General features: G+C 37.8%; 1 protein-coding gene across 1 annotated transcript; it reads right to left on the bottom strand.

Annotated features, from left to right (window-relative positions):
• Nucleotides 1–2,913: 2,913 nt before the first annotated feature.
• LOC111500330 (uncharacterized) lies at nt 2,914–11,209 on the bottom strand. Its single transcript, XM_023153797.3, has 3 exons — nt 11,040–11,209; nt 8,193–8,460; nt 2,914–5,792 (listed from the first exon to the last, which is right to left on the bottom strand). The coding sequence occupies exons 2-3, from the start codon at nt 8,443–8,445 to the stop codon at nt 4,798–4,800; spliced, it is 1,248 nt and encodes a 415-aa protein (XP_023009565.3). The 5' UTR covers nt 8,446–8,460; nt 11,040–11,209; the 3' UTR covers nt 2,914–4,797.
• Nucleotides 11,210–15,910: the final 4,701 nt, after the last annotated feature.

A 15,910-nucleotide genomic window follows, 5' to 3' on the forward strand; every position in this document is an offset into this window, starting at 1 on the left:
CCAAAAATGTTTCCCTGTGTGTTTTTTATGTGTATCTTTGTGTATGTTGTTAAATAGACTTGGGTGAACAGGGTTTACAAAGGAAATATATATAAAATTTAAAAATTACCCATTTAGTATCTCTATAACTCTGATTTATTGTACTTACATTATAACCAATCCGGTTCTTTTTGTCCACTTAAAAAATGCTTACAGAACTATTGTTACATTTGTTGCAATTTCTCCTGTCCTCTTGGCCTGATTACTCTTTAAAAAGACATTTTAATGTCAACATTTTTTAACTGCATAAATAAAGGATATATAAAAGTCACTGCCAAAAACTGATTGCAGCTTCTACCTTGTTACAGGAATGTTGTTTGTGGCTCAAGCTGGCTTGATATCATTAATGAGGGATATATTTGACATATGTTTCACACATTATAGACCAACAAGTTATTCATAGCAGTTTAAATATGAGCAATCAGGTTTTGGCAAAAATCAGTTTTTGGCAGACAATCACTTTTTTATTGTAACACCGCCACGCTTGGCGTAAGGTACCTCATAAAGTCTGGTATTTTGCAGAAAACTGACTGTAGAATTTATTATATTTATTATTTAATGCCCACCAGTGGCAATTCCTCAAGCTTCAGGTTTCTTTCTGTAGAATAGTTGGAGCAGACCATAAAAGCATGCTTAACAGTTTCTGCTGTTCCACATGTGCATTTTTATTCAGCATGTGTGTGCTCATTTTTCTGTATCTTAACATTGTTTTGCAGTGAAAAGTAACTGCCCCCTTCATTTCATTCTCCCACATATTCTGCCACATATGAGTTGTGCTTTCTTTGATGATGCATCTGAATTCAGAAGTTCTGATGTTTATTCTTAATAAGCTTTTGGATTTAATATGCCAAATACATCTCATTAATACCATTTTGACTGCTAACACACAACACTCATTCTCCCCGATTCAAACAGAAACCCCCCTGATTCTGCTTTTTCTTGTTCAGCAGAATGAATAGCTTCACCCTTAAGTCTCACCCTAAGTTTGGTTATTTGATCCATCATCAGTTTTTCCAAATTTGCTGTTTTCAGAATTTTTCTACGAGTAAAGCTGGGCTTGTAGTTGTCAGTGATTTAGTTTGAATTACCTAATAATTGTGAAAGTAATGATTTATTGATCCAGTTTACCATGATCTATGACACAATATTATAAAGGGTTTAATTAGCCTAATAATATGTAATATGATGTAAAACAGTGCACAACCTGAGCTGAGGTGCTTTAACCTCCTCTACATCCCTGTTAGCAGGATGAAGGCGCCCTCTTGTGTTGTGCATCAGTTACAGAGTTCACTTGTTAACCTGCAGGAAGACAAAACTTCACTGAGCCTTCAGCAGCTTCAACATCATCAGTAAAGACAGATTTAAATATGTGTAATATCACACTGTGTCAGTTTGTTCACAGGAGTCACAACCTGTAACACTGATGCTGCATTCAAGCATCCGCCCCCCCCAAAAGAAAAACAAACAAAAAAAACCCCAACAGTTATCCAATTTTACAAGTAATGTAGTGATCAACAACTAAAATAAATGTCTCATTTCTCGGTAATGAAGCTCTTTTAGTGATGAAAGCTGAAATTTCACAGAAAAAGCTTAAATCTGAATTTTGTTTCAGAAGGAAAACTGCTTCAGCAGTTTCTCGCAGATTAGTTTCAAATTTTCTCGATCAGAGGGAGATCCTGAAATAATGAGTAAAAGACCTTGTTCAGGGTTCAGGGTTTTATTTTTTCTTTAGTTTTTTAAAGTAAATATCTCTTCATTGATTATAATCATAAATATTATAGTTTTATATCATTAATTTGTCATTTTAATGCAAATATTTGGTCTACCAAACAGATAAAAGTAACTGTACTTTTAGGTTAACATTTTTCGCCTTGGTCAGCAATGACTCTTGGGATAGTGGGCCACAAAGGATACACTTGGTGTTTCATTCAAATCTCAGGAAATGGAGGACACATTTGCCATAAAACAACTTTTAAATAAGTTTTTCAATCTGCCAATGCCAAAAAGCTTTTTCTGCTACTGACTCTTGATTGGTCTTGTTCATTAGATTTGACTGGATGGTTGTCTGGCAATTTAACAGTTCATTGATTTAACAAACAGAGGCCTCAGTAGCATGTGGAAGAACCATATAGAGCATGGCATCTCCTCCTCATGCTGGTCACACAGTGCTGTGGGATGGCATCCCATTCATCACCCAGCATGTGTTGCTGGTCAGCCACTGTGGCCATGCTACTCATTCTGGCACGAACTACACATCAAGTCAATCCCATGAGTGTTCGGTGGGATTGAGGTCTGGACTACAGGCAGGCCACTTCATCCTCCCTTCTCTCAGATTCTGGGGGTAGTCTCTGATAAACCCCGGACTGTGGGGGTGAGTGTTGTCATATTGGAGCAGAGTTTGGTCTCAGCCTGTGGAGATATGGGACTGCCACTGATGCAGAATCTCATCTCAGTGTAACTGAGCATTAAGGTCCAATGATGACAACCCTTGTTTTTCCAGTGAGGGGGATGTAGTCCCAGTCTTCCATATCCTCTTGCATACCTTTATTTCAAATCTACTGGAGCCAGCCCACAAAATGATTAATTTTAGATATGGTGCGGTTGTGTATGTGTTGTGTGTCAGGTATAATGTCAATGAGAGGACTTGAAACGGCTCGCATTTGATTATTAATGCAGGCGTTGCATTAAGGCCTAGTGTAAAATAGCAGAGAATCATGGCCTCTAGTAAACATCAAGAATATAAATACAGAGCTGAGAATGAGCCTGTTTCTCCTTCAAAGTACCATTGATAAAATATAATATCCAACCTTAAAACATTAAAAATGTTTTGTAGGAAAACCAACCCAAATGCAGGACTCAAAAAACAGGCAGGAGTAACAAAAACCTAACATTTAATTAGGTCAGCAACCAGCTTTCAAAATGAAACACACTGAAACTTGATAGAAACCCATAGCGGAAGGCTAGGGGGGGGAAAAAAACAAAAACAAAAAAAGAACTATATTTTAAAAAAAATTAGCTGGAACACAAAGAAGAAAAAGAAACTCAAGTAATGATTACAATAAAACAAAAGCATAAAAATAACAAAAATGTTTTAAACAATAACAAAACTCCAAGACTAAAGCACAACCCCCCCCCCAAAATTAACAAAATATTAAAGACAATTTCAGTTCAGTTCAGTTCATTTTTATTTCAAACATTTCAAACATGTGCCTTCACAATCATTACAAAATATCATTCCATTATTTGTTTGAAAAGGAGTAGGCTGAAGTATTTACTTATTTGTCCCTACCCCCTCAAGTTTTACCTCTCATTCATTTAAATTTTTTTTGTCTTAAATTAAACAAACAACATATGAAACATATAAACATATGAAGTAAAACAAAACATAACATACATAAATCAAAAACAAGAAATTAGCAAGCCCCACCACAGTATAGTTTCTTTCATATGAAAAATACAGAATGTGTATATTTGCATACAAACGAAAATCCTTTACAAACAGTTAATCTCAGTGAAAGAAACATTTAAGTCCTCGTTGTCGTAAAAAGTTAATTTTATCACCACTTGATTATTTCAGTGGATGAAACTTTAAAGCACTGCAGAGGAAAGTTATTTAATATAAGACAACTGGTCATATCATATGCTAATCATCAGGCTAAATATGACAAAAGTGCTTATTTGAAGACCAAAAGCAATGACAAACCATATAAACATATTAAACATCTTTTACCATTACACTTTCATGCAGTTTAACTGTAAACCTGCAGCTACACTACGCAAATGTCTCGTCACCAGAAGTGTTTCATGAAATCTTTAAACTTTAAAGATAAATAACATACTAAGCACATCGCTAAGAACACAATAAACACCACAACACATTCAGTGACCTGAAAGTCTCGTCTGTCTCTTGCTAGTGGAGCTTTTCCTTGATCTGTTGCTTAGCCGGGCAGCTTTTTAGTTTACAGCATCAATAAGTACGCATAATTTACTTACTGCGCATAAGCGTAGATATACACATTATAACAGATGGACTCCTATGTTGTTGTAAGCCGTTTGACATTTCTTAGTTGCCCTCCATCCTCAGCTGGAGTAAATGATCGAGTCCATTCACCAACCGCACCATGCTTTGCTTAGAATGTCTGGATTTTTAATAAACTCATATTAACTTTAAGAGTCATGTTTTTGTCAAACCATGTGAAGGACCGAAATTTCATTTGACAATCAGGTGCCATGTTACAAATCATGTTGCTTGTCAATACTGCACTACAACTTCCATAAGCGTACATATTTATTTACCAGCCCAGAGACATTATACACACCTCCTGCCGTCAAGCCATTTGTAATGAAATACAGGTTAGCCATTTAAAAAAATAAATAAATAAAAATGATACAATACAGAAGAAAAACTGGAAAAAACCCTCAAAGAATCAAATCTTTACTATGAAAAACAAAACTAAACAAAAATGAACATTTGTTTAAGCTTTTTTTCCTTTTTAAAACAACAAAGCTATTTAGTGAATCAACTTTAAGGACATAATTCTACAATTAATTTTTGTGTATTATCTCTACAGGCTAAAAATATCATTTCTAGATTTAAAAACAAACAAACAAAAGGCTTTCCCTACAATTCCTAAAAGAGTAAGCCAGTATTAGAATATATGAGATCATTTTTTCCTCACAGGTGTTGCACTGATTTGGCGTCTCACCGGTGCAGGCTGTGCTATGAACACAGTGCTAAAAATCTAAAGGATGACATTTTCAACCAGTATGATTTCTCATGTGTCTTTTTAACTGCGTTTTCTGCTTGAATGTTTTCCCACATGTGCTACAAAAATGTGACTTCTCGCCCGTGTGAATTCTCATCTGTGCTTTCAATCCAAATGAGTATCTATATCTTTTGCCACGGGGGCCAGACGATAATGGCTTCTCACCTGTGTGAATTTTCATGTGAGTTTTCAAGTGTATCATTTGACTGAAGCTTCTCTCACATATGGTGCAAACATATGGCTTCTCACCTGTGTGAATTCGTGTGTGTTTTCGGAATCCTGATAAGTCCCTGAATGTTTTTCCACAGATGCTACAAGAATATGGCTTTTCACCTGTGTGAATTCTAGTGTGAGTTTTGAACGATTTTAAATCTCTAAAACGTTTCCCACAAGTACTGCAAGAATACGGTTTCTCACCAGTGTGAATTCTCATGTGAACTTTGAATGCAGATGAGAAACTAAATTTGTTTCCACAGACACTACAACAATAAGGCTTCTCACCTGTGTGAACTCTCTGGTGTTCATTTAGTCCAGATTTAAAATGAAAGACTTTTCCACAAGTTTCACATTTTAAACACTTTTTGAATGTGTTTGTTGTATACTGGCCCTCTGAGCCGGGAGACTCATCTGCTCCCTCACCGCGAGGTTTCCTCTTTATCGGCTCTGCTCTTCTAGTTGATCCCAAATCCACATGCCTGCCTTCTTCCACATCTCGCCTCTGTGGTTCAGGTAAGTTATGAGAGAGAAACTGCTCACGCTTTGGTTCTGGCCTACACTGCTCATAAGTCTGAGTCACCATAAAGGTATCACTCTCCTGCTTCAGTGCAAACTGCTCTCCCTCCTGACTGATGCACAATTCCTCCGGTTCCTCTTTAATGTGTTGCGGCTCTGGGTGCTCCTGGCCCAGGCTGGAATACCTCTCCTGGTTACACACCTGATGGTCATGCAGACCCTCTTCTTCCTTACAGTCGTGTTGTTGTGGGAGGTCTGAAGGGACAAATATGAAAACACATCTTTGGTTCTGGATGTCTGGATTCGGAGCAGTTGCAGTCATGGTACAAAAAAAACCCAGAATTACATATTAAATTAAAATAAAATGTTGTTAGCAGGTCTTAAATTAAGCAGATACAGTCTCAGATAATAAAAAGTAAACTTTATTAACTGATCATCTTTACGTGTGACCACCTCTATAGCTTCTTTGGCATTTTCTGGACTGGAGGTTAAAGATGTGTGTGTTTGCAGATTGCAGAACATTCAAAATTTTACAATTATTCCAAAACAGAAGCTTTACAAAATATTTGTTTCATAAAGTTTTCTACAACAGGATAAAATGCAGAATTAATTAAATGTTCATTAAAAATTACTCAGCAGCCTTTCATTGCCCCCTTTTCACAAGGAAAACTAGTTGATCTTTGCTGGTTTCAGACACTAAACACTTTGTCCGCTGACAATTTTAGACTCACATCTCAAATTTGATAAGCATGTAAAGAAAATGTCATAGTAGTTATGGCTAATCTGAATGTTTTAACTTAGTTTGACACTGTATAGCGACATTAGCATACCTACATTATCTAGTCTAGTTTTCAAGTGTATAAATACTCTGGGGCCAGAGTGTCTTGGCTAGATAAATTCAAAGACGAAACAGTAATCGCAGTACTAGGAGCACAGTTAATGGGAAAAGTAAAATGCCATATTAAAGATCTAAATCAGGATTCTCTATAAAGGCCTCAGTCTTTCATATCATTGGCCCACTCGTCTTTACAGCAGTACTTCAGTTCACTGAGACTTACAGGCTTTGCTTGTATGCGCTCCCTCAAGGTCCTACCACAACATTTTAATAACATTGGGTCTGGGCCATTGCAACACTGTGACCGTTTTCTTTTCAGCCATTCTGTTGTAGATTTGGTGGTGTGATTGGGATCATTGTCCTGTTATATGATTCATTCTCCTCCAAATTTTATTAATTAGAAAGACCGTTTCAAATTTGACTCTACAGGGTGGGCCATTGTTTTTCTTGTGACATTACCAATAAGTTTGATGTGTCACATGGCCCTCTTCCTATTGAAAAAACAAAAGTTGTATCCAAGATGGCCGACTTCTAAATGGCCACCACCCATCGTGAGGAGTTTGCCCCCTCACATATACTAATGTGCCACAAACAGGACTTTAATATCACCAACCATTCCCATGTTATTACGGTGTATCCACATAAATGGCCCACCCTGTACAATACTTTGTTATGGTCCTGTAGCTGGAAAACAAGCCCAAATCATCACCCATCCACTACTGTGCAAAAGAAGTGGTATGAGGGCTTTTGTAAAATATGGTGCTGTGTATTATAGCAAACCCCTCCACTTCTTTCCCCTATTCTGTCCAAAGGACATTGCTCTAGACATCTTGTGGTTTATTCAGATTGAACACTGCAAACCTAAGCCATGCTGCCATGTTCTTTTTGGGGGCGAGATTAGCTTTTCTCCTGGCAACTCTTCCAAACAACCCCAATTTTTTTTAGTCTTTTACTAATTGTACTGTCATGAACTTTAACATGCCAACTAAGGCCTTTACAGTCTGGGATGCATCTCTTGAATTTCTTGCAATTTCATTGACCATTGAGATGTATTTGCTAGGCTATCAATAACTGGAAAGAATGGCAGCTACCTTGAATGTTTTCCACTTGTGACTAATCTTTCTCATTGTAGAATGATGGACTCCAAATTGTTTAATGACCTTTTCCATATGAGTAGACAACAGCTGCTTGCGTAGGATCATTGCCAATGTCTTTTCTAATACTACAGCTGCCACTTTAACTGATTTTTTTTGTACCACCTCAGCTGGATCCTTTGAAGAAAAGTAAGTTCACTCAGAGTCCGTCTCAAATTACAGAGGTCCTTCTGGGCTGAGCCTAGAAACCCGCTGGAACAAGCTCATTTCCACAAATATGCCGACATTTAGAGGAGATGTTGAAAATTTATGTTTTTACTGAGGTAGTATTCTGTAGCATTTTATTTTTGTCTCCTGGTGCCTTTGTGAGCTCTTTTCGCAAGCAGTCATACTTGCAAATGACTGACATCCCAGTTTGTTTACTTGGATTTGTTGAAGCATCACTTTCACTTGTTTTGGTCATATACTTATCATGTTTATATTCATTTTATTTAAAAGAGAGTGCATATTAATGAATATGCCAAATTTAGCTATACAGGCTAATTTTCATCTGCACTCTTTAGTTTGTTGGTGCTTTCTTCAGGTTTGTGGTGTTTCACCATGACAGTTCCTGTGTGTGTGTGTGTGTGTGTGTGTGTGTGTGTGTGTGTGTGTGTGTGTGTGTGTGTGTGTGTGTGTGTGTGTGTGAGAGAGAGAGAGAGTGATCTCTAAAGCACAGCTGCACACCTGATCTGTGTAATGAATTTCTTTCAGGACTCCAGATGACATCCAGCAGCCTGAGGCGCTCTTCCCCGGTCCAGAAAATGATGCCATCGGCCTCCTGTTTCACTACAAGCTGCTCTCCTGCCTGAGCGATGCAGAGTTCCTCCTGTTCCTCTTTAATCGGTGGAAGATCAGGATTCTCCTGGTCCACACTGGAGCTCCTCTCCTGGTTACAGACCTGCTGATCATCACAAACTTCTTTGTCCTTAGACTTCATGTTGCTGTGGGATGTCTTGATGAACAAAGTGACACAAGAAAAAGTTACTAATGTGATGACAGGAAAACAGATCTGAGCAAATACATTCCAGCAAATTTAATAATAATAATAATAATAATAATAATAATGGATTGCATTTATATAGCGCTTTACAATTCCACTATTCAGTCACTCTCACATTCACACACTGGTGGAGGCAGCTACAGTTGTAGCCACAGCTGCCCTGGGGCAGACTGACTGTTTCTATTAAGGAACAACTTCAGAATATCAAAAATTCCCCAGAAGCTTTTGCTTTTTCACAAACAGATACTATTACACTGGTTACTTACATCCAAACAAACTTTCAACCATAAAAATTACATTTAAATCAACAATGACACTTTTTTTTTTTTAATCAAAAGCTTGTTCGATAAAGGACTAGGCCTAATTAGCCAACTCTTTAATTCAGATGGTTGCCTGCTTTCATATTCAGAATTTGTCCTTTTACCAAACATGTGATACCAAAATAATATGCAAATGTTTGCGATGCAAGTCCAGATTGTGCAGTGAGACATTTAGTATTTGCAGCACAGATGGAAACTACATCACACCACCCTTTGATCCCGGCTCTCCCACGACTGTGTCTTTAATCAGCAACAAAGCATCAACAGAATAATCAGAAACAAAAAAAAAAAAAAAATTATTTTACCCAGAAAGTTCTTACTGACCAACAAATTAAAAGAGGTGACATTTAACACCATTAAACGTTACCTCACAGTGACCAGACTTGTTTACATTTCTTTTATCCGACAAGCTTCTCTAGTTCTAAAACCTAATGGTGAAGAAACCCGGGTATTTCAACTCTAGTGGGAGGTGTCCCTTAGGAACTTGACCCACTATTGATTATGTGAAAAAGGGCGTAGGTCATTATCAGCAGAATTTTCATTTAAAACCATTGTAAGATCTGCCCTCACCCCATTATGGCCTTTTGAGATCAACTGATGCAAGATGTGAGTGGGCCCTGAGGTGCCTGAAGTGATCTTAAAACTGTATTGTAGGTGCAGACGGTTGATGTCGTAAGCCACCCCCTCTGTTCAAGGATGGCAACAATGGAATCCTCGAAAGAGCGACCTTTGACCTTTAGATGCTGATGTACACCCAAGTCTTGTCTTGTCAATGTGGCTCTTCTATGCTGTGCCATGCATTTATGGAGTGGCTGCTGCACTGCATCGCATGCACCATGTTGTTTTGTAAAGGAGCGTATGCGGTGCAGTGCAGTGAAGAGTGCTCAGACTTCTACATTGAAGAAACAAACTTTAAAATAAAATATTTGTAAGTTAAAATAAAAAGATCAAATAATGAAAACTCTGACAAGACTCAAACCTGTTTCTGTGACCACAAGCTAACATTCTCTTTCTGATACCACTAAGCAGCCCAACGGAGTCTCGAGTTTACTTAATACATCCTGTTCAAAAGCTTGGTTGATAAAAGACTGGGCCTAATTAGCCAACTCCTTAATTCAGATGGTCTCCTGCTCAGTTTAACACAGGCGGCTTCCTGCTCAATAAAACAAAACATCACTTTATTTTGTATATAATTAGCAACTGTGTTTTTCACTAGCTTAGACTGCTGGACGCTTGTGTTTACACAGCGTCCAGCAGTCACAGAAGGTCTCATGATAGAAACAGACCAAAAATCATGTTAATTAATGAACCAAATTGGAATAATCTGTTTCCAGCAAGCTGTTCAGTGTGAAACGTGTGCTGCAGTCAGTTTACAGCTCTGAGCGGATCAGTGTTTCTTTAAATGTAACTGTACCCTTTAAAGAGAGAATTACAAAAAAATAACTGAATGTCAGCCACTTAAGATGCCATCATGGAGATGTTTTAGTGGTGATTGTCTTAAAATAATCGATGATTACTGCGAAAAACAAATGATCATCTTAAATAATCAAACATCAAGGGGAATATATATATATATATATATATATATATATATATATATATATATAAAAAACACGGACACTGCTGTTCTAATTTATTGTAAAAAGTATAAACGAGTTCAAGGTATTGAGAACTTCATTCAGAAAACTAGTGATTTTAGTCATCAAGAAATAAACTGGTGATCCCTCTGCAGCCATACTGCCAACTACCATAAGAGCCCCCCTCTCCTCGCGGGGTCTTTAATCTAGTTAAATCACGTGATATACTCGCAGAAATTGATGAATCCACGGATGTAATCCGAAACACGGACTGGAATAACTAAACCAATCTAGTTCAGGTAAAAACCAGCTAACCCGGAACACCTGCGTTTACATTCTGGTTTTCTGTTAACGGGTCCTGAATGCTGCTTCTGTTTCACTGTTTGGCCGTGAATGCGGTACACCGGCCTGCACACACACCGCATGGAGTCCGCAAGCACGAAGGTTTTCACTGCGATGTTTTAGTAAAGTCACTTTCTGCTGTGTCTCTCTGGATGTTTAGTGTTAAACGTTTACCTTTTAAAAAGACAGAAGCACTTGTGTGATTAGCTGCTCCCTGATTTTAGTCTGTTAGCATACAAGCTGCGCTCAGATCAGAGTGTCAGTTCAATGAGACCGTCACAGTTTCACAAACCTGCTTTGTGTGACTTTATCTCGGGTTTCCGGTTGTTCTGCAGCAGTCTGGGCTCACGGCTGACCTCCTCCTCATATTTCGTTTGTTAAGCTGGCAGGATTTCCTCAGCAGCAGCAGATAAACTCTCACACAGCGAACTAAATATATTGTTGAGTAATAAAAGTCACGTCATTTCCGTTCTGTTTCGTCTTCCGGTAAATCACGCGCATCGAAGTCGCACTGCTGCCCTCCTCTGGTCATTCTTACAATTTCAACCAGAACGAAGTCATTACATAGTCTTTTGCAGAAACCTGGATACAGAATTTACACTTCTCCAGTGATCCCAGTTCAGTGTTGATTAAAGAATAGACTGTGATGTCATCCCTGACAGTTCCACATGCATGAGGTTTCTTTCTGAAACCTGTAATGCCAGCGAGAACCTGGTCAAATTCACCTCATCCCTCCTCCTGCTTGTTTTTACACATAACAGATTTTCTGTATCTTAACGGTCATTTATAATGAGAAGTAATGGCACTCCTTCATTCTCCCACTGCTTCTGGCACAACACTGTTATGTTTTCTTTGATGATTCAGTACAGTCCATCCTTAGCTCTTTTAATTGCCCCTCAGGGTGTGGTGACTCAGGCCCTTCTGTGTGTTGGTATCTACAGAAACCCTACTGATGCTCCTGTGTTTTCAGTACTATATAAGTAAATCTGATTGGACTCTAGCCTGAATTTCTTTCTTTCTGTAGTATAAACAGACAACCGCCTTCAGTCACCTAAGCTTTACATTGCCTGTAGGTCTGTTATGTCAAAATCAAAGTCTCATTTACTATTTTGTGGACCTTCTGGCCATCTGCATAACTCTGGGGTGTAGCTGAATAGTCACTTTCATTTAGGAAGGTTCCTAACTGAGTGACATGACAAGTATCTGTGTGGGAGCTGTAATAAGAGCTCATCTCTAGGTATTAAGAAAGCTGCTTCACTGATTGCTTTATAACGTCATTTAGCAGAGGATACAGTGAATCCACCTTTATGAAAGGAAAACAGATAATATCATCTCATAGTTCACAGCAACACAGTGTCTGACCACTCATGAAAAGAATCAACTGTCAAAGTGGCATGCACATGTAAATGCTAGTTGTATTTTTCAGTTTTCAACAGCAGACCTTAAAGCCACAGCTGAACTATGGCCACAATAATAATAATATCTGCTTCTTGTTGCATGAGGGCCCTGCATGTATATAGGCTCTCTAAATCCAGATGAAGAGCATTAAAATGATCAAAATGCTTTTACTGTCACGGTTTACAGTGGCAGACCATGTGTTGGTGAGTGGGGACCCAGGTGCAGACACAGGCGAGGAAACCAAACTAACTTGAACAATAGCCGAGCCTTTTATTACAGCTTATAATCAGGTCAACAAAACAAGGGCAAAGCACAGAGGCAAAGCTAAACTGGGCAAGCTGAATACTGAGACTATGAAAGCTAGGAAGGCAATGACAAAGAGACTGTGAAGACTATGAACAGGACTTTGTGCAGGAACATGAAGGAACTATGAACTCATACACAAACAAGCAACATGACCTGCACAGTGTCCTGAAACCTGACATGACATGAGGGCTGGAACACAGACAACGCAACAATGAACAAAGGGAGACAGAGGACTTAAATACAAACATGAGGTGATCGGGGGAAGTGGAGACGCCAGAGGAAACAGCTGACACAAATGAATCATAATGACACCACAGGTGAAGAGTAAAATTAAACACAGTAACCATAGAAACACAAGATCTCTTCAAAATAAAACAGGAAACATAATGAGACAGACATGACAACACAAACTTGACAACATAAGACATGCAGACTTGAAACACATGAAGGGCAAGGAAGACTAAAACACAGCGGGAGAAGACATGAGTGGATCTAATGAACAGAGAACTAAAGGCTGAGCAACTTAGGAGCTTAAGCAAAATAGATGAACTTAACATAAACAAAGAATAACAAAATACAAGGACTCAAGTCCCAACTTTTGCAAGCAATCTGGATCGGATTAATTAATTTTTGCTTTGGGTCTTCTGGGATAGACTCCAGGCTCCTCCTCACCCCCTACTACAACCACTCACGACTGAACTGGATAAGAGGTAGATGTTAGAAATTTTGCTCTAAACATAGAAAACAAATAGGAGGAAAGGAATACACAAAATCACCTCTCTAGTAAGCATGTCACAGTGTGTGGAGTGAGAGAACCCAGGTGCAGAGTTTAACAAACAAAACCAAAAGACACATTTATTTAGGGTGATACATTTACTAAAATCAAAAGTCCATAAATGTGAGTAATATATAAACTAATATATAAACTAAACACAAGGAGAACTGGAAGCACTAAAGGTTACTCAGAATACAAAGAGGAAACACAGACAGCCAATCAGGCAGAACAAGCTGTACAGCACAACAGGAAATGGAGGGAAACTGAGGCTATGAATACACAGAGAGAGAATGGAGTCAAAGGAAGTAGAAATATCTGAGGCACACGCATCACAGATCACCTTAATCCAAATAATGAGGCAGAAAGGAAAGTAAAACAACACAAAAGAAGGAACTACCATAACTGAAACTCGGAAATAAACAGTAAATGTGAATAAACTACACAGGAAAACAAGGGGAAACACTGAAGGAACTTCTGAGCGGAGAGTAATGCAAAGTATTAGTGGGACCTATAGAGGTCTAAAAATTTAGAACAAGTCTCAAACCACTATAAAAATATTAACATCTTTCTCTGTTTTCAAACAGTCTTTAAACAGTTGTTATTAAATTGTGTTTGAAACCCTATGTGGTTAACAATCCTTCAAAGCTTGCACTAGCACTCTACATGAGATTCAGACCATTGTTTTCATACCTACATACTGTCTAGCTTAGTATTATTTGCATGTTAGGATATTATATTAATCTGAGGACATTTTACTGGTTTATCTTAGTATTATAGTATATGTTGGTAAATATATATGCATTTGGTTTATATCTGATGTTCGGGGTTGTATTTATAATCTGTGATTAGCTTTTGGGCCCAATTTCAAAAATAACTATTTGTATATTATGGTTTTTGAATTTTTATTTTATTTTTATTTATGAATAACCTGAAGCTGATATCAGGAATGCAGACATTAATTGAAGCTAACATATATCAACACCTGAAGGGTTTTAATACATAGAAATCAAAGTAAAAACCTCATGAAAAGGAAACAGACTCTAGAACTGAGAGGCTCAATAGTACAAGTACATAGTTGAGCTAAGAACAAAGACAAAGGAACCAATAACACAAAATTTTCACAACAAACTAAACACTGTACAAGGGAAACAGGGAACTACAGTAGTAAACCAAAGACCAAACCAATCGAAATAATAATAAACCAACCCTGACTGAATTAACTCAGAGTGCAAAAACTGAAAATCCTGGGTGCAGGATCAAGGATGATGGAAGGAGGAGTGAGAACAAATAAGGAGTAAAAAGCAATGCAAAAATAACGCTATGTTAATTTTTCTTGAAATCAACTATTTTGGAATGTTAATTACATGAGCAGCCTCGACCTCAGCTTCTTCTTAGCTTCTTCACAGTGCCACCTTCAGACATCTCAGGGCTAATTTTATCCCCCCACTGACATGTTTGCCTTGATTGGAAACGAAGAACTCCACAGGTCTGCTGACACGTTTTTAAATCAATCCCTGTTCTTTCACAGCCAAACGGTCCCCGGGTCCTAGTGTCCTTCTACGTATTCATTGTTTGAAACATAAGTAAATTACTGCCAGTTGATTTTTTTCTCCCAAAAATTAAATAATAAAATCAACCAAGAATAATTTCAGAAAAGAAAATTAAATTAAATAACTCATTAAATAAATCTAGTTAATTTCAGCAGTTTAATTAAATAGAAAACCATCTACAAGGTATAACAAAAAAGGGCTGGTGTACAGCAGCATGTGAGGAGAGATAAAGGGAGGAAGAAGAGTGTTCACCTGTTGACTTCATGTAAACGCTGCTACTGTTGCAAGACATAAAATGCATAAATGCTGCATCATTTAAACATATAAATGGATTAACTTAATTATTCAGTGAGTTTAAGGAAGTATTTTCAGCTGTTTGTTATCCCTCTGTAGTTTAGTTTGTAGTCGTCATGTCTGAATTTGTCCACTAGATGTCTCCCTTTGCCCACTTTTTCTATGTGACAGCGCTCTACGCCCATGATGAAACGTTTTCGTTAAGGCTCTCTGTTTAATGTTTGAACCAAGTTAAATTGTGTGCTCTTTACACATTTGCTGGTTCTGTTTCGCTGCTGCTTGTTCTTCTTAATAGTCTTGATGTTTTTTAAACAGTCTGTGCTGAAGCTGAAGAAACCAATTCTACAATGTTAGATGATACAGCTTCAGAATAATAACTAAGTAAAACTTCTGCAGCTTCAGCAACATCAGTAAAGAGAGATTTTAGTGTCTGTAATATCACTTTGTGTGAGTTTATTCACAGGAGACATAACGTGAAACACTGATGCTGCATTCAGGGATCATGTAAAAGACGGTAGAGAAGATTTTCCAGGTCACAAATATCCTGAAACACTTTGCCTGTGGTGGTTTGAGAGTGATAGTTAGTGTGAGCAGATGATATAATCAGAGTAACAGAGCAGGAAAGGAGTAGTGATGTTCAAAAGATCAGAGAGTTATGGACGTATGAGATTATGGAGAGACTTTTAAAATTAACATGATCTTTTACAGGAAGCCAGTGAAGCTGTTGAAGGACAGGAGCTTTATGTTCTATGAAACATCTTAATGTTACTGCTGTGTATATTCACTATCCCTCCTCTGCAAACGTGAATAGTGTTATAGAGTTGAAAAGAGTGTCTGACA

Source organism: Maylandia zebra, linkage group LG18 (assembly GCF_041146795.1).
Source record: "Maylandia zebra isolate NMK-2024a linkage group LG18, Mzebra_GT3a, whole genome shotgun sequence".
NCBI classification, from domain to species: Eukaryota; Metazoa; Chordata; class Actinopteri; order Cichliformes; family Cichlidae; genus Maylandia; species Maylandia zebra.